This window comes from Vitis riparia, chromosome 4, assembly GCF_004353265.1.
Source record: "Vitis riparia cultivar Riparia Gloire de Montpellier isolate 1030 chromosome 4, EGFV_Vit.rip_1.0, whole genome shotgun sequence".
Lineage (NCBI taxonomy): Eukaryota > Viridiplantae > Streptophyta > Magnoliopsida > Vitales > Vitaceae > Vitis > Vitis riparia.
The window spans coordinates 18,531,105-18,557,860 of record NC_048434.1 but is presented as its reverse complement, the minus strand read 5'-3'; the positions used below and the strand labels follow the sequence as shown (position 1 = coordinate 18,557,860).

At 33.7% G+C, this 26,756-nt stretch overlaps 2 protein-coding genes across 10 annotated transcripts in view; one reads left to right on the top strand and one right to left on the bottom strand.

Moving 5' to 3' along the window:
- The window catches only part of LOC117912593 (DNA-directed RNA polymerase III subunit RPC5), a 39,486-nt gene extending 33,155 nt beyond the window's left edge, over window positions 1-6,331 (bottom strand). For all 5 annotated transcript variants that reach the window (XM_034827242.1, XM_034827243.1, XM_034827244.1 and 2 more), the window contains exons 1-3: window positions 5,888-6,331; window positions 5,606-5,674; window positions 5,414-5,521 (exon numbers count right to left, since the gene is read on the bottom strand). In XM_034827242.1, the coding sequence (XP_034683133.1) occupies window positions 5,414-5,521; window positions 5,606-5,674; window positions 5,888-6,247 (537 nt within the window). In that variant the 5' untranslated portion in view covers window positions 6,248-6,331. The remainder of the gene's footprint in view (window positions 1-5,413; window positions 5,522-5,605; window positions 5,675-5,887) is intronic.
- Window positions 6,332-11,478: 5,147 nt separating this feature from the next.
- LOC117912904 lies at window positions 11,479-26,028 on the top strand. 5 transcript variants are annotated; one of them, XR_004651056.1, is made up of 6 exons: window positions 11,485-11,691; window positions 11,773-11,867; window positions 12,027-12,123; window positions 22,732-22,788; window positions 23,714-23,862; window positions 25,732-26,028. XR_004651056.1 is itself a non-coding variant. In XM_034827701.1 (5 exons), exons 2-4 carry the CDS (start codon window positions 11,783-11,785, stop codon window positions 22,742-22,744), a joined length of 195 nt encoding a protein of 64 aa, XP_034683592.1. In that variant the 5' UTR covers window positions 11,488-11,691; window positions 11,773-11,782; the 3' UTR covers window positions 22,745-22,788; window positions 25,732-26,028. The 5 variants fall into 5 exon arrangements, 3 of the variants coding, with proteins under 3 accessions (XP_034683590.1, XP_034683592.1, XP_034683591.1); XR_004651055.1 differs by having other exon boundaries at window positions 22,732-22,792; XM_034827701.1 differs by lacking the exon at window positions 23,714-23,862 and having other exon boundaries at window positions 11,488-11,691.
- The last annotated feature ends 728 nt before the right edge of the window (window positions 26,029-26,756 follow it).

The window sequence follows — 26,756 nt, the reverse complement described above, 5'->3', positions numbered from 1 at the left end:
TTGATGGACCATTTCAAAATTCTTTTGAAAATTCAACTTATGATTTCGAAATTACCCCAATTTCAAAATCACACACTACCACTTTGGGGTTTCACCTCCTCCACCTCAGGAATTGTGTCTTGGGCACTCCATCCACCCTAAATGGGCTCCAAATGACTAGAAATCAAGATTTTTTTTTATTTTTTTATTTATTTTTAAATAATTATTTTGGGAAATAAGTGGCTAATAGAGGCATGTCATGTGTTAGGTTTTTTATGGAAACTATAAAAACTCAATATTTAGGTATTTTGAGGGCTTCTTGGGTTTTGTGGGGATAGAAGACTATATTGAAGACTATTGGTTTGTTTTTTCTATTTTATTAATTTAACCAATTATTTCCAATTTCTTTTATTCAACAATGGTTTTTTATTCTTCTTTTATGAATTGTGTGAATTAAATCACCATCATGAGACGCTAAAAGGCCCTTTTAGGGTGTGAAACATGAAAACCTAGGGTTAAAGCCAAGGGAAAACAATGGGTAAAATTGAATTAAAAATGAATGAGTGAAAAAAAAGTTTAGGCATAATAAATGAAAACAGAGATATCTTCTAATTTTTTTTTTTTTTTTTGATAGATAAACATCAGCATATATTAGAAAAGGCTGAAAAGCCTCATGTATACAGGGAGTATACTCAAAAGCCCAAAAAGGAGAACAAACAAGATAAAAAGAGGGAAAAAACCTCACACACCCTCAAGTGGCCGCTAGCCACTCCAAAAAGCCTAAAAGAGAATAGGTATCCTCACCAATGTACACCCTAGCCCAACTCCACAAGTTACATACAAAAAAATTCTTGAATTTTTGAATATCTAAAGATCCTCCCCTAAAAGCTAACCTATTCCTTTCCTTCCACACCGTCCAAAATATGCACAACGGAATGGAATTCCAGGTACTTTTTCTTTTTTTCCCCACAAAAGAGCCCCTCCAGCTAAGTAGCACTTCCATAACTGAATTTGGGAACACCCACTGGACTCCAAAAATGGAGAGGGCAATCTCCCAAAGAGTCTTAACCACTGTACAATGAACTAGAATATGATTCGCATTTTCCTCTTCACAGCCACACAAAAAACACCGATTAGGGAGCTGCCACCCCCTTCTTTGCAACTTATCCAAGGTGAGGATCTTCCCCCACGAAGCTTCCCAAGCAAAAAAAGACACTTTTGTTGGAACCTTTTCCATCCAAATGCGTCTGTTCGGGAAGACACAGGCTGAGGACCCCACCAGCAGTTTGTAAGTCCCCTTAACCCCAAAAATACCATTGCCTTCCCTTTTCCATCTCACAACATCCTCCTCAGTAGAAGTCCTAAAATCCCTCAGCAGATTCAGCATGTTTCCTATCTGGTCCAGCTCCCAATCGTTGAGATCTCTAGCCAATCTAAGATTCCAACCTCCTTGACCCATGCTAGAGTCCCACACTTCACTTACTTTGGCATTCCTATGCCTTGCCAAGGTAAACAACTATGGGAAAGAGTGAGCAAGCGCCTCATTACCACACCACTTATCCATCCAGAACAGCACTTTGGTCCCCCTCCCTACCTTAAAATCAATGCTCTCCCAACACCATTCAGCTTCCTTCATTATCTCCTTCCACAATCCCACTCCATAAGGCCCACAAACATCCTTAGTCCTCCACCCACATCCCTCTTGGCCATACTTTACCCCTATCACCATTTTCCACAGGTTCTCTTTCTCGTGGGCATATCTCCACACCCATTTGCCAAGCAAAGCTTTATTCAAAAAATCAATCTTTCGGATGCCTAATCCTCCCTCCTCCTTAGGGCTACAGACCACCTTCCACTTAATTAAGTGAGCTTTCCTCTCTAAACTTCCTCCCCCCCAAAGGAAATCTCTTTGGATTTTCTCAATCCTCTTTGAAACCGATTTAGGGATGCGAATAAGGGACAGAAAGTAGGTAGGTATGCTGGCCAACGTACTCTTGATAAGAGTAATTCTACCTCCCTTCGAGATGTATTGTCTTTTCCACTGGGCAAGTCTTCTTCTCATTCTCTCTTCCACCCCGTCCCAAGAAGAGGGGGTTTTATGGTGGGCTCCAAGGGGCAGCCCCAAATAAACAGTGGGTAAAGTCCCCAATCTGCACCCTAGTTCAACCGCCAACTCCTCCACTTGCCCCACAGGAATTAGGGCACTCTTAGCAAGATTAATTTTGAGACCCGAAGCCGCCTCAAACCACGCCAAGATCCAACTTAGATTGGTTACTTGCTCTCTTTCCGCTTTGCAGAAAATAATTGTGTCGTCAGCAAAGAGAAGATGGGATACAGCCAGCTCCACGCCCCCTCTCCCCCGAAGCCTGCAGCCGGAAAGAAATCCCCCATCACCAGTCTTCTAATGTTAGTTTGAATTAGGGGATAGTACAATAGCTCATTCCTTGATACTAGGGATTCTTGGTAATTCTTGATCCTTAATTATTTGAGGTTTTGCTATTGTTATCTACCCTAAAACAAATCTACACAAAATGGTAAAAGCCTAAATCCTAGACCTTATGATGGGGGAAAGCCTTTTAAAGTTTATTCAAGGAAGAAAGGGAAGACCTAAGTAAACTTTAAGTAGGATTAATATTAATTAGAATTGAATTGTGATTCGTATTTGTTGGAATCTAATTAGGATTAGCTAGTTGAGTTATAATATAATTAGAATTTGAGTCATGATAGGTTATTAGAGTCTTAGTAGACTTTGGATGTTATAATTAGAATTAGAATCATAATAGGTTATTAGAGACCTAGTAGACTTTGGATTTCTTAGAGAAGCCTATAAATAGGCTAATCAATGTAAATCAAATGGATGAATTTGATGAATGATATTATACTTTCTTTCATTGCAAGGTTGCAACCCTCAATGGTGAGACTCCATTGATTTTCTTCTAGGTGAGACTCCTAAAAGGCCTTAGTGAGACTCTAAGGTTTTTCATCTTTTCTTCATTGTTTCTTCTTTCTCTCTATTTCTTATCTTATACTTTTCTCTATCATAAAATTTATTCCTTGTTCCTCTCCTTACACCCTAAAAATAAAACCATAGCCCACCTACCCTTGAGTGTAGGCAACCATCCTAGGATTGTCCTACATCACCTTAACCCAGATTTCATATCCATTCATCTATTTAGAATTTCAGTAATGGAATAAAATATTAAAAGTTAGGACACGAATGCAATCCTAAGTTTTGGAACTCGGGTTGATCTCATTTGACCTCATATTCCGAATACCCTAAGCCTAACTAAAATTGATACCCTTATTTTGTTGTAAGCCCTATACCCAAAGTTGGATTGCGGAACCCTCAATCTTGAATCATTTGAATTAGAAATAAATAATTCTCTTGCAATTTAATTAGGTTTATTTTAGTCAATTCGATTTTATTCAAATCAATTTTACACATTCTCGGTTTAAGAAATTAGGGGGAAAAAAATCATTTAGACCTAATTTGACAACTTCTATAAGTTAGTCTTTGAGGACGATACCCGAAATACTACAAAAGCCATAGTGACTCTTTTTTTGGTTTTTCTTGGTCAAAGTTGCTATGTAATTTAGGATTTGTATTTTGGACAACAAGGAATTACAATCAGTTAACCTAACTAAACCCACTAGAATGGGTAACCAATCCCTCATTCCTTTCCTCTCCAACCTGTTGGAGCAACAAGCACGTCTTCAACTCCAACAATAAGACATGTAAAGGAATATATGCAAAAGGCTCAATGATTGAGATCCACAAGGAAGAGAAAAATAAAATTGATCCCATACAACATCCACATATCTCCATCTATCCTCAAATATCCTAGGATTCCTCTATAACCAAATGAATCATATAAAGGATAAAACAACCACCTGCCAAAGAATCTTCGATCTAGGCTGGCTGCCAAAGCCTTTAAAGGAGATTCACAACATCTCTGCTATGGCTCTAGGAGGAATCCACTTGAGATTGGTTGGGCTAAACAATCTATGCGACAATTGTAGTGCAATGGGATAGTGAAGAAAAAGATGGTCACTTGATTCACTACTCTTCGAACACGTAACACACTAGAGAAAAATTGTCACTTCAAGTGCTAGTTATACTATAAAGAGGGTAGACTACACCCTATACTAGAGATCTGGTCACTTGATCTAATACAGCCAATAAAGCCAAAGCTTGCTCGCATTTAACAGCTACAAGAGGCACAAGAATGGTTCAAAGCCATAGTAAAGGACATGATTGAAAGTATAGCTGATACATGGAGCTGAAAGTACCTGGTCCTTCCCCATGTTATCTGGTGAATACAAAGCTTAGTGGGATCGAACATGCTCTATCCCAAGGAGCTACCCACATCTCACTTTTTCTCATCCTCTAAATCATTCCATTTTCCCAAAATCTCAACCTGAGTAAGATTACCTCAAATCCTGTTCTTTTTTTTCTTTTTTTTTTTCCTTTTTCTTTTTTTTATAACCGATAAAACTTTTATGATCAAGCCCTTAGGACTCTCCATGAGGACTCAAACCTTGAGGCGTTGACCGCCCCACAACAACTAATACCAAGTAAATTCAGTGTATCATCAGTGGCAAGATTCAAACTCAAGACCATGTGCCACTTATTGGGACCACACTTCCCAGTATTCGTCCTGAGCATTTAGGCCACCTTGGCAAGTTACCTCAAATCTTATTCTATTTATGAAATTATAACTTGTTTACTTGGTGAAACAAGACTTGCCCTGACCTAGGGCCCTTGGTTGCTCCCCAACTAACTTGAGCCCAATCTATAAATCTTACAATTTTCCCAAAACCTCAACCTCATCTAATGTTGTCTCAAATCCTACTCCATAAAAGAAACCATAGCTGGTTTGATCAGTGAGTATCTTGTTTACTTTGTGAAATAGACCCTCCCAAACCATGCTGTAACCTACCAGCGTCCAAATGATGCAACCTATTAATTCCCAACAAACTTATCAAGATCTAATTCATCACAAGCAGCAGGCAATCAAACTGTGTCCAAGGCCAATTCTGCAAATGGCACACAACCACAACAATAAGGATTTGTCAAGTATTCATGTATCCATTCTTGTTGCTTTAATTTTTTTACAAATTTATATGGCATTTTCAATGTTTTCTTAATATTTTTCAACTCACGTCAATGTGAAGACTTTTGTAGAAAGTCCATTCTTCTCTACTAAAACTCACCAAAAAATTAAAATAAAATAAAAAACTTAAAAATAAAAATAAAAACCCTAATTGTTATGCCTAAAGCAGTTACAATTTTCAACCTCCCCAGATATAATTTTGCATAACTGTTCTCAACAGTAGATTGGGATTAACCATGAGAGACGTGTATTAATTTAGATAAATTGATCATATACTGAAATGGAAAATCTCAAATCTTATAAAAAAAAAAAAAAAAAACCTGCTTCTTCATCCTCTGCGCATTAGGAGCATCAGGATCATAATTTTTGGAATCGACATCAATAGACAAATCCACTTCTACTTCTGCGCTAGCAGGTTTCACCCTAACCTGCAAAACGAAAAGACTAGGCTTAAACAGGTTTGTTTCTCTTCACGAAGAAGAACAACTCTGTAATAAATGTGCAGTGCACACCTCATCACATCTTTCGCCCAATTCGTACGGACGCCAGTACGGTCTTAGAGGATACTGCAGAACATATATCTGGAAAAGCAGAAACGGTTTTAAGACAAAAATAATAATAAAAATAAAACACATAACCCTTCATTTGGGTCCTGAGAAAGCATAGTAATTATACTCATGATACTCCTAGTTCCACATCTAAGCGGAATTTATTTTCCTGCGGCCCTGATGTTGCAACACTTTCTCAGCAACCAAACAGAGCTCAAAGGAAAAATGCAATTAAAGAACACACACCTTAGTGTTGTCATCAGTGGGAGGCGGAGTGAAGAAGACATCAATTTCACGGACCACTGGATCTTCATCGCGGTCGTCTTCCTCCATGGCGTCCTCCACTTCCGCTTTGGCTTCCACCTCCGTCTCGATAACGCCGTTTTGAGTAGATGAAGCGAAGGACTCGTCAGCTTTCTTGACCAGCGGAGGTTGAGAGTCTTCTTCCTTCTTATTGATAAGAGTTACATCATCGAGCTTGGATGGTTCAGGTTGAGATGATGGTTCTGGTTTTGGGATGAGCTTAGGTTTGGAGGATTTGGGTGCGAAACGCGAGGGCCGCCTCACAGGAGCCCGGTTCGGACCATCTAGGTCGTCTAGGTCCATGCTTGACGTCTTTCCGGCCGGCGAGTCTGTTTGGTGAGAGTGACACAGGTATGGGAGGGTTGAAGCGGAGAACCTGAAAGAACTGGAAATTATAATTTCTGAAATCGAAAGATATATATAGGCACATAGGTTATAGGTCACGCACTTTTGTCTTCGTGACTCTTTACTATAACCACTTTTAATATTTATAATACTTACAAATATTTATTATTTAAAATTTTCAAAAAAAATATTAAAAACGTTTTCTAAAATCACTTTTAAACACATTTTTACCCCTTAATTATTCTCAAAAATAGTTAAAAAAATGCATAAAAAATTGATTTGTTTTAAAATAATGGTTACTTTTGAAATAAATTTAAACCATTTTTTTATTTTTTTCTTTTTTCCATTTCCCTTTAATGTTTTAAGTAAGAACTCAAAATATGCATTATACTTTAAAATTTTATGTAGTAAATTTTAGACAACAAGTTATTAAGAGTATGTTTGAAAATGATTTTAAAAAATAATTTTTTATTTTTTAGAACAAAAAAAATTGAAAAACATATTTGATAATCATAAACTATTTTATGTTTTCAACTTTTAAATAATAGAAAATATGATATTTTTAGATAACATCTTTTAATTGTTTTTACTTGTTTTTAAAAAATTATTTTAAATATTAATAATACAAACATGAATGATTCAAAATAAAACTGCAAACATAAAAATATTTTTAAAACACATTTAAAAATATTAAAAATAGGTTAAAAACATTTCAAGTTTCGATTTTATCCTACAAAACATCATAGAATAATTTAAAACTATTTTTCATAACAATTGTCAAAAATAAGTACCAAACACATCCTAAACTTATATATATATATATATATATATATACTTGAATGTTTAAATATAATTGTATTTCTAAAAATATTCTTTTAAAAAAAAGTTGATTTAATAAAAATAGTTTTATAAAAAAATGTTTTTGAGCTTTTTTAAAATTGAATATTTTCTTCTCATAATTACTTTGATGTTCAAAATAAACCATATATGGAATTATAAAATCTTTAAATATAAAAATATATATACTTTATTAAAACATAAAAGAGTTTTAGTCCATTTTAAAATTTGTGTATAATTTTTAAAATAATATTAATTTAAAAAAAAAATACAATGTAAACATGTTTATTTACAATTGATTTCAAATATACTTATCCAGACATATAAATCAGACATATAAATGATAATAGACCAAAATTTCAAAGCATCTTGCCTGTTTTTTTGACATTTGACAAAAAAAAAATCTATAAAAATATATGTAGATAGTCCATTTTAATTAATTAACGTGCAAAACAAAACAATAGCCTGCAAAACATGTTATCAACATTAAAACAAATTAATACCATAAGAGTTTATTTGATAGGAATCATTTTTTACTTAAAAAGTGTTTTTAAATAATAAAATAAAATAAAAATAGATGTTTGGTAAAATTTATGAAACACTTTTATAATCTGAAAGATTACTTATAGTTAGTTTGACAATGATTTTAGGAAGCATCTTTAATACTTTAATTTTTTTTTTCATTAAAGTGTTAAAAATATTGGAAATACTTTATAAAACCACTCCTACACGTAACCTTATAGTGTTGAAAAAACGCTTGTAGTGTTTTCTAAAAAAATATTTAAAATCCATTTGGTAATAATTTTAAGAAGTGCTTTTAATATTTTTAATACTTTAAATTTTTTATTATTAAAGTGTTATAAATGTTATAAATGCTTTCTAAAATAACTCTCAAAGGCACTCTTAATAAGTAATTCTCCTAAAAATATTTTCAAACAAAATACTTTCAAATAAAACACTTCAAATAAAAACACTATTAAAAGCACTTAAGAGTGCGTTTGAGAGTGATTTTAGAAAATGTTTCAAACATTGTTTAATACTTAAATAACTTCAAATGTTATAAATATTAAAAGTGTTTCATATAATCACAACCAAACAAATTATAAGTATTGTGACACAGACAATACATGATAAAAATAAATTTATAATATATAAATGTGTTATAAGTTCATAATTACGAAGGGCATATTCATTCACTTAACAATAATAGTAATAATAAAAAATATTAAATAATAAATAACAATGATATTACACTAATAATAACCAATACATAGAATATGTCATGATAATTTGTTACATGTATTGGCATGATAAGTTGGGAATTCAAAAAAAGGCAATATAGATGTCTCTATAATATAAAAATTGTTATAAATAATAAATTATGCATAGTATATTTTATCGATATCAATTAATCTAGTTTACAAGTTAATTGGTTATTCTTGCATTATTTAATGGACTCTAATAAAATCAACTATTACAATTCTTACTTGTTTTAAACATGACAAAACATGTTCGTCTGAAGTTGGGATGACACATGAATTTTTTATCCGTTATATTTTATAGTTATCAATTCAATTTCTCCGTTATATTTTATAGTTATCAATTCAATTTACAAACTATATTTAAGCACTATCAATTACAATATATATCATATATTATTAACGATAACTAGTCAAGAAAAATATAAAATTTTAACATTTAACTTAGACAAAACACACATATTCATGATATATGAATTACAAATCTTAGATTGACATTAATACAATTTGCTCATATTATTTGAGCAATTTGATCCTACAAATTATCGTAAATGCAACACTCACATTTGACAGATCAATCGAGTAACTTATATTATACATAGTTGTTTATTTACCTTATACTAAAAGATTTTCGACCTCATATTGCCTAAATGATTATCAATTTGTACTAATAAACAAATAAAATCGCAAAAGATATAATATACAACAATGGGATTAAATTAAGGCTTATATCCTTAAGAATGTTTGTAATTAAAATATTTTTTTAATATCTTGTAAGTTGATTACGTTACCATGATATTATTGTAAATGATGAAGTGGTAGGAATTCATATGCACAAAAAAAATTAAAATCAATTGAATAATATTTTTCATTACTTAACCGAGAAAATTGGATTTCATATATGTTTGGTGCATTCAAAAAGCCATGTGCATAATTTGTTCTTCATTTTCTACCAGCCTAAACAAATGCAAACATTATGTTAAAATCACATACACACATAACATCTTGTAAATAGTTATTTTTAATCTTTAAAATTAGTTTGGCTATCAATTGGAACACCCATATAACACGATCATCGATCTAATTAAAAAGTAAAAATTAAAAATACTTGATAAATTTTCAACAAACTAGGTTTGAATGATCTATGAATGAAAAAACACACATATCAAAAAACCAATATGAAAACAAAGGATTCCTAATAAAAACACATACGAAATTGTTACTTGATTCAATACCTAACTATTAGTAGTGGAAACAACCTAGTATTCATGACTAAGACTTAAAGAGCAATGGCTTGGAAAGGAATTTACATCATTTGTGCACACAAAACAAACAAGTCTCACTCCAAAATTGGATATCTACCCCCTCTTTTGTTGTTAGTTTTTTACACTCAAGGCTCAAACACTTGCTACAATATTGGAGAAATACAACCATAGACCCCAAAGAAAAATAATAAAATAATGTACCACCATGTAGACATCCCAAATCAAATGGTCCATGGAGACAATGAGCCTTATGGGTTTTCTTTTGGCTATGTTTAATTATTGAAAAATACAAAGGAAAAAAATGTTTAAAAAAATAGTTTTTTCATATTTAGTTAAAATATATATAATTAAAATTTTATATAATTTTTATATAATGAAATAAAATAAGTGAAATGAATTTGAAAAGTATATAAAAATAATTTATTAACTTTGAATCATTTTTTTTTCCCTTCCACAGTTTCTCTCTATTTTATTTTCCTCCTATTTTCCCTTTCTTAGGATCAAATATAGGCTCTAGATCCTTGGTGAAAAAGCTTTGCATGGAAAAGAGCATATACTCAATTTCTTTACCAAACAAACTCTAGTAAACAATTATGAGCTATTATCCCATGGTTTAATTGAAGGATAGTGCAATGAACAGTACTATAAAAATTGACCAACAATAGTTGGGACTGTTTAGTTGCTAACTCAAGTCCCATTGTTCCTAAATGACTTCATATACATATACTTTATAATGTACATAGATTTATAGATATGTTAAATTTTCTAAAGTTATATTTGATTGATCGGATATGATATGAAATAAGTTATTATATCACTTATTATATTTTATATTCAACAAAACATAAGATAAAATAATTGGTGAGCTATATTATCCATAATTTTTTTTCTTTTATATGGAATATGTTAATCACATTATTGGATATGAAATATGCATATCTCATATATTATAAATTTATTTATTTTTATTTTTTAATATACTCATTTTGCAAAATAAATTTTCTTATTATAAATTAAATTCATGGTTAAAAAAAACTAAAAAAATTATAAGCTAATATTAATGTATAATATATAAATTATTTTTATATATTGAACAACATATTATAAAAAAATGTTATTTATAATATTTAAATATTTAATCACGAATATTGTTAAATATAATAAAATTTTTAATATTTTTAAATAGAAATACTAGAAGAGAATATAATTTATATTTTAAATATTAAAAATAATATATATTTTATATTATTATTTTTAATTAATTTTATAAATTAAATATAAACATAATATAACATAACATATTTTATTACATATACTACTTTAATGTATCATGACCATGCTGATAGGATATATCAAAATATATCACATCCTATTAAAAATATGATTTATTTTATATCTAATAAAATATGATATCACGTAATATAGATATATTAAAAATAATATTTATTTTATATCTAATAAAATATAATATCATATTATATACCTATCTTATCTTATTATCGCGACATAGCATAATCTTACAATATAAAAAAGTTTTTGATGGGAAGTGTATTTTTATCTAACCAAAGTGTTTTTCCCACTTCCACAATAAAAGATAATTGTTTGTACGTTCTAATTCTAAACCACATGCAACGATGATAAGATTTGAAGGTCAGTTGTAGGAGCCAAAGATACCTTTCACCGTTGAAGCACATCTCGCCTGCCTTTTTATGCTGCGCCGTGAGACACGGTGGAACTTCGGTTACAACATCCACGAAGCAGCACTTCTCGTTTCTTTCTTTCCCATAAGAGTTGTCCTAGCGCGTGTATGACACACTTTAAACGTGACGATCAAACAGGACACGTGGCAATATTTCGACCCGACAACTGTATATGTGTATAGAGCCACTTCTGTTTTTTTGTTCCTTTTTCTAGACGCCCATTAAATATAAACACTTCGCAATTCAACAGTAAGCAGTTCAGCAACGACCAGTCAGCGGATCGGAAAATCGAAGGGAATCGAGAATCTCGGTTGGAGTTTTGTTTGATCAGAAATTGAAAGGTGAAAGCATTCTATAGTTTATCTGCAGTCTTTGAATCGATCAGTTATTCGGTTTTACAATTTCTTCAAATCTAATCTCAGGTCGGAGTCAATGAATTGGGTTCAGCGCAAGATCTATCTCTACAATGTCACTTTTGGACTTTACATGTTAGATTGGTGGGAGCGTTGTCTCTTCAGTATCCTTCTCTTCTATTATTGCTCAAGGATTTTGAGCTTGTTCCAACTAGGGTTTTCTGGAACCATAAGATCTAGATTTGCATTTTTTATTTTTTTTATTTTTATGATCGAGGGAAAGTTTTGGAGATTCAGCTGTTTGGATTTCTTATGTATGGTAGACATTTTGGTGATTTTGTTGATGTGGTTTGTTTGCTACAACGGCGCACGCAATGCATCCGAGTTCTGCAAAAGGTACCTCGTTTCCTTTCCCCCAAGGTGAAAACAACATCGTCATTATCATTGCTTCTGCTGTTAATTTCTTACTTCGGTTTCACGTAATCTTACTCAATATTTCCATAACCTGTTATAGTTCAAAGTCGGATAAAAATTGAAAATTCAAAGCTTGTTCGTAATTATACCTGTTAAAGAAGTAGAGAAAGAGAATTCATATCTGAATTCTGCAATGGCATTCTGAATTTATCAGTTTCTTACAAGAGGTATACAAAATCAATGACTAACTTAAGGAGTGTTTGGTAAAACTTAATACTTATTACTTAACGAGTTAAGTTGACTTTTAAGTAAAAATATTCTTAAATTGTTGACTTAAAATTTATTACTTAATTCTTATTTTAAGTATTAAGGTTGTTGGATAAAATTAATTTAAAATTTATTCTAAATCACCAAACTAACATATTTACCCTCATAAATTATAACTAGGGCAAATGAGGTTGAGTAACAATGAGGGTTGCGGAGTAGCAAAAGAAATCGTGAAAGTAATTATGACAAATGAGGATAAAAAGGTAAAATGAAGATGTTGACTTACATATTTTTATTTATTTCTTAAAGCAGTTTTTAACTTTAAGTCGTGTCATTAAGTTATTTTATCAAATATGCTTAATTTACTTAATGTCTTAAATTAAGTTATTAAATCATTTTAAGTTATTAAGTTGGTTTACCAAACACCTACTTACTTTCTAATAAAAAACTTAAGTTAGCTAATCTCAAAATGACACTTGTTAAGCACTTCTAACTACAATGACAAACCATGATAACAGCCTAACTAAGGTCTTTGACATTTTCCCCTAAACTCAGGGTAGAAAGATTTTCTTCTTAGAGTTTGCTTCTCAAAGTTAAGAATTGAGTACTAGAGATAGCTTTGTAAGAACATCAGCAGTTTGGCCAATTGAAGGAACATGACAAACTTCAATGAGCTTCTTTAAGACCTTTTCTTGAACAAAATATAGAACTAATTTGATGTGCTTTGTTCTAGCATGGAGGACACGATTTGCTGCAAGCATTACTGTGCTGAGATTGTCACACCAAATCATTGGAGCCTTAGAAATAGCAATTTTGAGTTCTGAAAGTAGAGATTGTATCCAAGTGATCTTAGCAGCTAGATGTTCCAAACTTCTATATTTTGCTTCTGTACTAGACCTAAAATGTTGTTTCTTTGAATACCAAGCAAACAAATTTGAGCCAAAGTACACACAATATCCTCAAGTAAATCTTCTATCATCTAGAGTCGCAGTCCTGTTAGCATCACAAAAGTCAATCAAGTCAAGAGTAGACTTTCTTTTTAGTGCAAGCCAAAGTTGAGTGTTCCTCTCAAATATCTTAGTATTATTTTTATTGATTTCCAATGTGACTGCAAAGGATTTTGCATGAACTGACAAAGTCAATTGACACTATAAGTAATCTTTGGTCAAGTGATGGCCACATATTGTAGAGTTCCTACAATGGATGTATAGAGACGAGTGTCTTCCACTGGATTACTCTCAAAGCCACAGAGCCTCAAGCCACTTGTTATTAGGGTTGAGAGAGGCTTGTCATATTGCATTTTAGCTTTACATAGCAAATTAGTGTACTTGGTCTATGAGAGATGAATGCCTTCACTTGTAAGCTAAGCTTGGGTTCCCAAGAAATAGTTGGCTATCCCTAAGTCTTTCAAAGTAAACTTGTTTAAATAGGTTGAGGCTTGCAATAACTTTAGTATCACTTCTTGTAATCAGAATGTCATCCACATATACAAGAATGTATGAGAATGTTTGGGTGTGATCCCAGTAAACAATGACGAGTTTGATTTAGTAGATAGAAAGCCAAAAGAGTATAAAGCATCATTCAACCAGTCAAACCAAGTACATGGGGGTTGTTTTAGAGCCATATAGAACCTTATGCAAATTGCAAACTAGTTGTTCCATAAGAACCTCTTCCTATAGAACACCATTTGAAAATGCATTATTAACATCTAATTGGTGAACCAGCCATTCTTTTTTCAAAGCAATATTGAGTGCAATTCTGATTGTTATAGGCTTAATTACTGGACTAAATGTTTCATTTGAAAGAAATCCAACCACCTGGTGAAACCCCTTTGCAACTAATTTGGCCTTATACTTCTGAAATGTACCATCAAGTTTTTCTTTCACTTTAAACATCCATTTACTTCATATGGCCTTTCTTCCTGCTGGTAGTGACACTAAAGACCAAGTTTATTGCGCATAAGAGCCAAATACTCTTCAGTCATAGCAGCTTTCCAATGATCATTAACTAAAGCTTCTTCTACACTGTTTGGTTCCACAGCAGTCATTAACACCTTTGGTTTAAAAACTCCACTTTTTGATCTTGTAATCATAACATGAGTGTTCCCGGGATGATCTGCAAAGACTGAGTAGCTACAGAAATATCAGTAGTAACTGCATCAAAAGTTGAATCTTCAGAATGGCTACTTGGAACTAAGGTATTTTGCAATATATCAACAATTTGGACATTATTAGGAACTGATAAAGCACTAGATTTATCTGAAAATGAGGAACCAGACAGATTGATAAAATGACCTAAAGCTGTTTGATTTGGAGAAGATTGCATGGTTGAACGATTTGGAGAAATGGAAAGAATAGTTGGAGTGGCTAAAGGCCCAACTGAAGTATTCGTTTTAGAACAAGAGCAACGCAGCAGAATTCTTTTTGCAAACGGAAAAGATATTTCATCAAAATAACATTTCTAAAAATAAAAATTCTACCATTTGGATCAAGACACTCATAACCTTTGTGGTTAAAACTATAGCCAAGGAAAGTACATTCAATTGTACAAAACTGAAGTTTATTCTTGTTATAAGGTCGAATATTAGGAAAACAAGAACAAAAAAAAATTCCAAGGAAAGAATAATCTGGAGGGGTTTTAAACATGACCTCTAAGGGAGACTTGTTATCCAACACAAGTGTTGGAAAAAGTCTCATTCCAATGATTGAAAGGTATGGAAGCTTTCGTGAACAAGGTAAGTCCATTCTTAACAATGCGTCTATGCTTTCTCTCTGGTACCTCATTTTGTTCATGAGTGTGAGGGATCTCTAAATAATACCATGAGATTAAAGAAATTCAGAAAAGGCTCCATATGCTCCACCCTGGTTTGTTTGAATAGCTTTTATCTTAAATCCGAGTTGCAATTCAACCTGTATTTTGAAATTTACCAAGGTTTGAAAAGCGTTTGACTTGTTTCAAAGAAGATAGACCCCAGGTGAACCTAGAAAAGGCATCAATAAAATGGATCTAATTGTGATATCCACTAGAAGACTGTGTAGATGCAGGACCCCACAAGTGTGAGTGTATCAACTGAAGAGCTGTGTATTGAGTTTCAGACAGGTCAAATGGAAATTTATGTATCTTGCCAAGACAACAAGCAGAACAAAAGCTTGGGTTCATTTAATTAGAAATAAGAATATTACAAGATGAAAGTACAGATTTACCACTTGAGTAGATAGATGACCTAATATGCTATGCCAAAGATCAACATTAGAAGGATTAGGGCTGGAAGTGAGAGAATTACAGGAATCTGAAACATGAGTTGGCTACTTGAACATTGTTTACAATTGAAAGGACTTCCAGAGGAATGAGGTTGTGATTGCTTTGAAGGAATCTTGACATGGGAATCATCAAACGCTTACAAACCAAGCTTAAGTCCTCCCTTCCATTAGAACCTGCTTGGAAACCTGAATGTTAACAAAACAAAAATTAGGATAGAATTCAAAGAATACATTGTTGTCCTTGGCAAATTTAGAAATGCTTAAGAAATTTTGGGTTATTGAAGGAACATGCAGCAAAATTTTCAAAGAAAGAAATTTGGGAATTGTGATAGAAAGGAAGAATGTCCAATGTATTGAATATGCAAACCTGTTCCATTGTCCATGAAGAGTCTATTTTGTCCAGTGAATTCAGACTTTGTCATCAAGTTGTTCACATCTGGAGTTACATGATTTGTTACCTAGAGTCAGGATACCTATTTGAATCATAGACAGATTCTGGAGTGGCAAGGATAGCTGCTATTGGTGCAGTTGGACGAAAAACCAGTGTTAGGTCCTTGAAAAGAAAGTTGACCCTAAAATGATGGATAAAACCTATAATAGCATTGCATTACAACATGTCCAACTCTGCCATATAATTGACATTGGGGCTCATTAAAGTTCCAAGATTGCCATCCTCCCTGACCTCTACCTTTTTTTTTTGATAAATAAAGATCGACATTAAATGAAAAGAGTTGCCAAAAGAGTGACCCAAGGTATACAAGAAACAAACCTCCCTTCACCACCAAGGCTCAAACAGGAGAAAACAAAGGGAAAACCTCAACAAGTGCCCAACCATTCAAAAAAACTTACTATTCTCCCCGACCTCTACCTGAACCACCAAAGCTACGACCTCTAAAACCACCTTGATTAGCATGAAAATTGGAAGAACCCCTGAATGTTCCTGGACTAAGCATCTGCTGAAAATTTGATTGCCTATTGCTAAAAGAAGCAAATGTCTTTTTATCCTTATTGTTTGGATTTTATGCAGCAAAATTAGCACTAGGGCAACAGTCCAAGAACTGATTGTTTTTCTCGATTCGTGCCTCTTGCGCAAGAAGTAAAGATTCAATTTCATCTACCATGTAAGGATCAGTCCTTGAAGTAACTGAAGTGATAAAGGTGTCATACTCCAAAGATAGACCATCAATGATCAGAAATTGAAATGACATGCAACAGAAGCAAGACTAGAAATTGAAATGACATGCAACAGAAGCAAGACTATCAACAAGATTGTTAATCTTCAAAATATATTCATTGATAGTTGATGAACCCTTCTTGGTATTTTGAAGTTGTGTTTTGAATTGCTTTATTTTAGACGTGAAATACAATTTTAATTTTGCCCAAATTTGAAAAGATGTTTCACAACCAACCATCAGAGTACAGGTACTTTCAGACATGGATGATGATAACCAAGACACTAACAATTGATCTTGTTGTTCCTAATCAGGAGAATCTGGATTGATCTTTCCAGTAGCTTCATTAGTGGTTGAAAGAAATCTCTAGGGAACAACTTCAACACATTGAAGAATTTCATCAACTTACTTATCAAAAAAAAAAAAAAAAACAGGATTTCATCAACTTGTAACCCTTGATCTCTGCAATCACTTGTTGAAAATTGTTTGGTCAAGTTTTACGGAGATTGAGTGAGTAAATGAAATTGGAGCGGATCTTGACAAAGAAGATTAAGTCCTGATTATAGCAGAGATCGAAGGACTCACCATTGACAGTAAGTTTGGTTCTGATACCATGTTAAAGAAGTAACGAAAGTGGATTCAGATATGAATTCTGCAACGGTGTTCTGAATAAACAGTTCTTACAAGAGGTCTATATAATTGGTGACTGACTGACTTTCTAACAGAAAACTCAAGTAGACTAATCACAGGATGACACTTGTTGACCACTTCTAACTATAATAACAGTCTAACTAAGGTCTTTAACAATACCCAACAGATTTCAGGTTTTATTTACCATCTATACTATCAACTTAGACTTTCCGGCATTTTGCAATGTGCTTTCTTGTTTCTCTTTAGACATGTTTGAACCATCTAAATGGTGTTTCCCATTTTACTTATTTATTTTATTTTCATTTTCACTTGGTGGGGCTCTTTATCAATTTGCTGAATCTTTTATCTGTACCTGTTTATCACTAGTTTGTAGCACCACCTGAAATTGCTAAACTCATGTCTGAAAAACGTTCCATTAGAGATTATTCTGTAGCTTTTGGAAATATTCTTTTTGACAGGCAAAACAAAAGAAGTATAAAATTAAAAGCGCCAACCAAAGCCCAAACCAAGTACATACAATGTATACAAGATATGCACCAAAGGAAGAGAGCACACCAAAGAAGCTAACCCACTCCCAATCTATCTACAAAATAAAAAATAAAATAAAATAAACAAAATTAAAGAAGAAAAGAGAGCTTTTCATTTCCTACTTCTCCATTAGACTAGAGTAACAAGGCTTTAATGAAAGCCTGTTTTTTTCTATCATAATCAACTTCTCAGATTCTACAAAGAATCTAAGATTTTGTTCCTTCCATGTGTTCCAAAACAAATAAAAAGAGATTAATTTCCAAACTATATGCAACAAAAGCTGTTTGCAAACCCCTTGACTGACAATAACAACACCCAAGCCATCCCATATAGTGAGAAAACCAAGATCAAAAGCTACAAGCCCACTCACAATGGGTTAAAATGTTGTATGCTGATTTAGCTCGTTGCTTGCAAAGACAACAACAATTTACTAAAGGTCATCCTCTCCTCATAAGGTGATCAATTGTGAGAGTTTTCTTCCATACCATCTCCTAAACAAACAAATTCGCCTTAAATGATGCTTTGAAATTCTAAATTGTGTTAGTTGGAAACAAAGAAGACTCCCTTATAGCAAAAAAATTGTAGTAGGACCTGATAGAGATAGAATCATTCTTGGTTTAATTCCACACAAACTTATCCTCCAAATCGTCTTCCATTGACAAGGGACTTAGTGGCTACAACAAAGAACCCATTACAATCTCCTCATAGTCAAAGAAGTTTCTTTTGTAACCGAGGTTCCATTTTTATTAGCCTAAGTTTTTCCAAAGGCAATCAATCAAATATTTTGATGATAAAAAAAAAGAGGATTAGTATCTAATGATTTCAAATGAAGCCTATGCTAGCAAAATGATCTTATAAAGTTAAAGGGCTCTTGATCAAGAAGGAGATGCAATTCAAGTCAAGATCTCAAGATGAAAACTTTTTGGTTAAGGTCTTTGTCCAAATATTTCATTGATTGCCTTTTCAAAACCTTAGGCTAACAAAAATGGAACCTCGGTTATAGAAGAAACTTCTTTGACTATGAGGAGATTATAATGGGCTCTCTGTTGTAGCTACTGAGTTCCTTGTCAATGGAAGATGATTTGGAGGATAAGCTTGTGTGAAACTAACCCGAGAATGATTTTTTTACTACAATTTTTTGGCTACAAGAGAATCTTCTTTGTTTCAAACTAACACAGTTTAGAATTTCAAAGCGCCATTTAAGGCCAATTTGTTTGTTCAGGAGATGGTATGGAAGAAAACTCTCGTAATTGATCACCTTATGAGGAGAGGATGATCTTTAGTTAGTTGTTGTTGTCTTTGCAAGTAAGGAGCTAAATCAGCATACCACATTCTAACCCATTGTGAATGGGCTTATAGCCTTTGATCTTTTTTTTGATAGGCAAACACACAACAAAAATATATTAGAAAAGGGTGCCTTGAGGCTAACCCAAGCATACAGGATGTATACAAGAGGCGCCAATAGGCACAAAAAGAAAAAGAGATACAATACCTGCCCTCAACTAGCGCCTAGCCAATCAAAAAAATTAATCAGAGGAAGAGGACCCTCATTTACAACCGATTTAGTCCATAGCCAAAGATTACAAACAAAAGAATTCTTCAACCTATGAATTGATAACTCTTCATTATCAAAAGCTATCCTGTTTCTTTCCTTCCAAACCGCCCAAAAAATGCACAAAGGGGCTGCGTTCCACACCTTCCTACGCTTCTTGCCCAACTTAAAGCCACACCAACCACTAAGAGTATCTCTAACCGAAGAAGGGAGGACCCAAGTAACACCAAACAAAGCAAACAATAACTCCCATAACCCTCTTGCCTTAGAGCACTGAATAAGAATATGATCAATTGACTCTTCTTCCATACCGCAAAGGAAGCATCTATTAGCTAGAGACCGGCCCCTCTTTTTAAGTTGATCCAAGGTTAGCACCTTACCCCAATAAGCTTCCCAAGCAAAGAAGCTCACTTTGGTAGACACACAAATACTCCAAATATTACTATAAGGGAACTGAACATCTCTTCTTGAAGCTAGCGAACTATAAAGGGACTTAACTGAGAAAATCCCATTTTTAGTCTCTTTCCACAACATTCTATCTTCCAAAAGAGGATTAAGCCTCCTACCCCGGATTGTCAGAAGTAATCTCTCCACCCCCTCCACCTCCCAGTCATTAAAGGACCTAGAAAAGCTAGGATTCCAAACCCCTTCATCTCCCGAATGATCCCATAACTCCACTAGCCAAGCCTCTTTAGATGAAGCAAAGGCATACAAAGAAGGAAACAAATTACTGAGAGAGAAATTCCCACACCAATTATCATTCCAAAATTTCACCCTTCTACCATTCCCCATAGAAAAGACAACTTTGTTTTGCAAGAGAGCTCCTTCCTTCCTTATTTCCTTCCACAAGCCTACTCCAAACCCCTCCCTAACTTCTCTAGTATACCAGCCCCCTTCTTCCTCCCCAAACTTCCTACTAATGACTTGCCTCCAAAGAGCCTCCCTTTCATTCGCAAACCGCCAGTTCCACTTGCATAAAAGTGCTCTATTGAGAGTAGACAAACGTCTAACTCCCAAGCCACCCTTATAAAGTTAAAGGGCTCATGATCAAGAAGGAGAGATGCAATTCAAGTCAAGATTTAAAGATGGAAGCTTTTTGGTTAAGGTCTTTGTCAAAATATTAATGTTATGTAAGACTAGGAAAAGGTACAATCGAGGATTTGCAAGTTGGAAGAATAAATGTGCTCTTTAATTGTTTTTATACTCTCATAATGGGTGTAATTAAATGTTAGGTCGTTGAGAGAATATAAATGAGAGATAAGGAACCTTTTTATATGAAATGAAAGTCAAGTGGTTGTTGGAGCCAAAATAATCATTGCCTTGATCAACTGTCTAATCAACCACCTAGCTAGCAATTGAACCATTAATGTATTGCAGGTGACCGTTGGGAGACAATCCTACTACATCGGTTGACTAGGTCAATTGATCTCCTTGTTGAGCTAATTTACTCTCCATAACTTACTATCAAAGATGACCTATTGGAACACACATGGAGGCACCAAGTAGGGGTACCACCGATTGACCGCCCTATGGTCCCAACCTCCATTTGCTTCCATTTTATGAGTTTTAGCACAAAATTATTAAGGCCCTCGATGTAATTTTTGTTTGAAAACCTTTTTGGTGTTGAAAAGGACTTCAAGAGCATCTGGTTTTAAAAATGTTTTAGGATGGATTATTTAAAATAATACTTTCCATGAAAAACTTACTTTAGGTTCATCTTTGATAATTTGGGTGCTTAGGAAAAGTTTGGAGGAATTTGCCTATCTTGATTGCACCTTTTTCTAGCCTTACATAGCATTGAAATTTGTACAAAGACCTTAACCAAAAAGCTTTTGTCTTGAGAACGTGACTTAAATTGCATCTTCTTCTTGATCATGAGCCCTCTAACTTTTTAAGATAATTTTTTTCCTGCATGAGCTTCATTTGAAAACATTAAATACTGATCCCTTATTTTATTATTATCAAAATATCTTACTAGTTGCCTTTGAAAAACCTTGGGCTAACAATCTCCCCCTTTTTGATAATGACAAAACCTAGGGTTGGAAAAAAAGCTCTCCCTACATGCATTTTGTTGGGCTAAAAAGCATTAAGCTAAAACTTGTTATTCAAGTCAAGTGAAAGTAGTAACCATCATCATAATATGTATATCATCTGTCCAATACATAAGCATAGCCTATAAGTAAATAAACCATACATGCCTAAATAACATTAACCATGCATAAGAGAAATCATAGGAACTAAAAACATGAGCAAGCAAACTGAAAACAAAGAGACTGTCAAATGTCTTATATGAAAGACTATCAAATGCCATATGTCTACCCCTTTGGCATCATCAAAACCATCATATAGAAAAGAGTCCAAGGAGGGAAAGGCCAAAAGGATAGGTCAAGGTTGAGGAGGAGATGGAGGGAAGTGTGTTGAAGATACTCCATCATCTCTGAATACTATCCAGTCATGAAGGCATGCATAGCCTCTATCTTGGCATCAATCCTTGCCCTCATTCACTGCCCTTTGGATGACGTGACTCAGCACCTCCATCACCAGAATATACAGATAAGGAGAGAGGGGATCACCTTATCCCAATCCCCTTGAGCTCTGAAAAAATCCAGTAGAAGTCCCATTTACCAACACAGAAAATTACGGATATATAAATTTTATTCAGACACTCCATTTTCCCCAGCCCACCAAACTCAAAACTGAATATGGTCGAAAGCTTTTTCAGTGTCCAGCTTACACACCTGATTCAATGAAACCCATATATTAGATGGCGTTATGCTAGACAAAATGCTGAGATGGGACAGGCATCTTAGCTTCAGGTCAAGGGGGAATGGGCTTGAGAGACATTAAGCATATTAAGAAGGGAATGCTGCATTGCTGGCCAATAGGGCCTAATGTGGCATAATTGGCTTCATGTGGAAGAAATATCATAGATGGAAGCCTCTAGCAATATTAAACAAATACAATAAAATATCACTTGGTTTTTGTTTTTTGGATAAAAACAAATAAAATATCACTTGGTATGATTGTAATGTGATAATTTGACTAGAAGTTTTATAACTGTGATGATTTTGCACATATGCATTGATTATTCAAGATCTTTTACTTTAATATTTTGATGCCAACTCTTATATCTCATTCACAATTTTTTACTGTTGTCTGTTGGCAATTTTTGATACTTTTTCAGGCACTTATGGTGAATTTCAGGAGTTGCAGGAATGCCATTTCCAGATGGATAATTATAGTATGTAAGCATATTGCTTATGCTTTTGATGATTTTTCTTAGGTGTTCATCATTCTTGATTCTTTCTTTTTGATATGAATGCTTGCAAAAAATTTTCAATGATCTGCAAAATGTATTTGTTCATTGCATATCAATTGTTCTAGATATATATATATATATATATATTTCTTCCTCTATTTGTGCTGCATTTTTAGATTTCATACAAATGGCCTCTTTTAAAATAAAAAAGAAACAAATAACACATAAGAAAGATGGCAATTTAACTCTATCTTGATAAAGCACCGCAAAAGTTAATGAAAAAAAGAAGGGCTTTGTTTTGGTTTGTTACACTTTTGAACAAGCAAAACGATTTAACATGGTTTCATATATTTCATGTAGGATCTGACATAACACTCCAAAATAGTTTGAAAAAATTTGGTTGAAGTTTTGAAGAATCAAAATCCCTGGGCATCTTATCCCATGATTTACAAAAATAAAAAGGGAAAATAAAAACTCCTCTAAGAGGAGAAATCTAAAAACAGCCTTTCGATTTATATATATTATTGTATATAAGTTTATTAAAACATGAAAGATGGTGAGTCATTATTATATTTTCTTTTTTTATATAAAGCTGATTGATTCTAAATGTTATATCATGCATATGTAAAAAAAGAGTACTTGCTTAAGATATGTCAATTGTTAATGCTTTGCTGTGGGAGCTGGGTGGTGATGACTTGAAATTTGAGAAGATAGCTCAAAATTCCTAATCAGTTGAAGGATTCTGCAAGTTCAAACAAAAAAATATCTCCTTAATCACATTCATATATTCTGATCTGTTCTGTTTCATGGCTCATACACTCCCACAGTAGGTCTTGAACAATGCCTTTTGCCTCAGAACTCCAAGGTATCTGAAAAACAAATCATGACGTGGGGTTTTCCTTGGCAGATGTTTCAGTAACTGTTAAAAGTGGCTCCCAATTAAAAGCTTTTTCTGGTTATTTAACCAGGCATCCGGGGAACATTGATGGTGCTTGGAGCAAACTTAAGTAAGAATGAGTTCTAACTGTTTATTATGGGAAGATAGGACAGCTGAAGGTAAATATGGTACTTGGTCATGCAACTTACATGATCAAATTCATATATGCCTGCCTATCCACCCGGCCAGTCCCTTTTCCAAAATGCATATGGTAACTGTTTCTTTAGGAATCACCCACAATGCAGTTAAAGTTTCTTTAATTTTTATTAATATGATTGAAGAAACTTAAAACAAAATGTTGACATTTATATAAAAATGGTAGAAATCTTTTTCCTTAAAGTTGTTCCATGCACACATCCTTTTATGCCCATTTTCAATCAGTTGAATCCAGCAAAACCCTGTCGTTTGACTTTAAACCATTAAAAGGAATATGGGTGCTAATTTAAATATGAGAAGTTGGGGATAATGTAGGAGCTTAGTGCATTGCAGCAATAGAGTCCATTCACTGATTGACATAATCATAACAAGCTTGACTCTGCATGATCACATGAATGCTCGGTTTACTTTATTATTCTTTTAAATTCTCTGCACTTTGCAATGTCATTGTTGTAAATTATAAATACCTAACTGCCCTTAATAATTTCATTTTTCTGGTCAACAATGCTTTTGAGTCATTTTAGCAAGAACTTTGCTCTTTCTCTCTCTCTCTCTCTCCTTATTTTTTTGGGCTTTGGTTGGGGTTGGAGAAGGTTTTGGGTGGGGTTTGTGCTGAGGTGAGTGGGAAGGGTGTTGGTGTTGCAGATGGGTGTGGGGTTGAGGGAAAGAAATGGAAGTAGAGCACCTTATCATTAACTTTTGATTCTGTTATCGAGGGCTTAATTGGACTGTCAGGTAATCATAGATAGTCCTTGTGATGTTTATTTGGAACGGTCGTCCAACAGTAATGTCTAATGATAGTAATCACTGAGATCCTGTCATCCTAGGCTAATGGTTTTCCCAAGTTCTTGACACTGATACAAAGTTAGCCTGCATAGACCACGAGTACCTTGTGTCTGCCGAAACTTGATCTGCCTTTCCAAAATAGCGCAGCTATTATTACTGACCTGCATGTCTTGATTTACAATAAGTTCAGGTAATGAAAACTATGTAAAAATCTATGATGTTAACCAATAGATCTATAATGAAAACTGATGTTTTGACCATTGGTACTATTTTTATTTGAATTTTTGTATCAAAGTATTTTAGTTCATAGGCGAAGTCGTTCATACATTTAATTTGATGAATTCAATCAATATTAACTGTTCATTCATTACGGATGGTAGCTTGTAGTATAGTTACAAACCTTAAAACACCCATCAAAAATTGTTTCTCTTCTCTCTTCTTTGTTTCTTGTACATACGGTTTTAGAATAGATGCTGATAGGCTACAACATCATTACGACAGGGCCATTATTGGGGCCATGGTCACCTCTTGTCTCTATCAAAATTGTAAAGAGATGGAATCACCTTTTCCAGTGAAGGTGTTAAAGAGAAGGAACTTATTGAACCACCCCCGCCCCACTTTTATCTCTCTCAAAAGTAGAGGAAGAACAACCGAAGTGAATGAGTAGTCATTGAACCATACTTTTCAAGTAGCGACTTGTGACCCCACATCCTATTTATCATCACAATAACTAGAATGGGGAAAATACCATATATCGAAGAAGGGTATTGGAAATAACATGAACAGGAAGATTTCAACTTTGTAGCATGTAAAAAAGAAAAAAGCACATATAGATGTTAGTAAGAATCAAGAACGAGGTTAGACCTTTTGCAACGTTTTAGAATCTGTTTCTCAAACTTCGTGGAGAAGAGATAAAAGACTTTCACTTTTGCTGATGGTCACTTGAGTGGATGTAACTTGCTGTAGCACTCTCTTAAAAGAAACCTGCAAATGACTCAGAGATTGGTATTTTACTGATTCACCCATACTTTTCTTTCGTGTTGCAGGACGATGCAAGTATCCCCCATGTGATTCTGTGGATTCCTGTTGCTCCATCACCAACCAAATAGAGCTGGATTGAATATTGGTTCTTCTGTTTGTAGGTGTTTAATTATTTTGAAGCTTATGTTCCTCTTGATGTTTGCTGGATTCATATATTCCTCCCCTGAGTAGCAATTATATTTTTGTTGTCATTATCAACAATCTTTAGTTTGGCCGGCCTAACAGCTTGCGTGGTAGCTCTAAATTTGTCTTCTTAATTATATGATGCTTACACTTAATGCTAAGGATATTGTGAATTTAAATCTCGGGCGCCTGGCTGACCAAGTCGTATGGTGCCACCAACACATGGTATTTAGTATTTTACAGCAGAGCAGAGAATTTAATAGGGCACTGGAGGAAGCTTGAAGGGGATGGAGTCTGAGATAATTAAAGGACAGAGAGGCCCCATCCCACTGCATATAATAATGCAGAGTTTGAACTACAAAAAGAAATGCATTCTAAAGTCAATGCGAATAATGATGGAGTGTGGAGAAAAGAAGTGCCGGCTTTTTGGTTGTATCCTCAGTTCAAGCTTCTGCTTTTAAAAAATCATCCTTATCGTCACTTGCTCTAAATAAATAAATAAATAAATAAAAATGGTCATTAAAACAAAGGAAATTCTTGTTCATGTAATTTGATGGTGTAGCGTATGTATGATACATTAATATGTCAAGGAATGGGACCCGGCGTGCATGTGCAATTGTTACGTACTATGCCATGCTACTGTTTCTTTATGAGCTTGCATCTGGCCCCACCAATTACTATTCGCTGATAGGGTCGTGCAGCAGCCCTTCAAACCTATGACGAGCTTTTAAACCCAAAATTTAATTTTTTGAATAACTTTTAAAACCAGAAATTAATTTAAGCTTATTTCAATTGAATTATGTTAATTTTTTAAAAATTATGATTTTAATTTTTAGTTAAAATAAAAAATAAAAAATAAAAAATCACCTCACATCACATATGTGATTACGTGATCGAGAGGATCATT

What these genes read in the sequence shown, in the direction of transcription:
- LOC117912904 (XM_034827699.1), top strand. Translation starts at nt 11,783, where the DNA reads ATGAATTGGGTTCAGCGCAAGATCTATCTCTACAATGTCACTTTTGGA. An exon ending in GTGGGAGCGTTGTCTCTTCA is followed by an intron (nt 11,868 to 12,026) that starts GTATCCTTCTCT and finishes TATGTATGGTAG; the next exon opens with ACATTTTGGTGATTTTGTTG.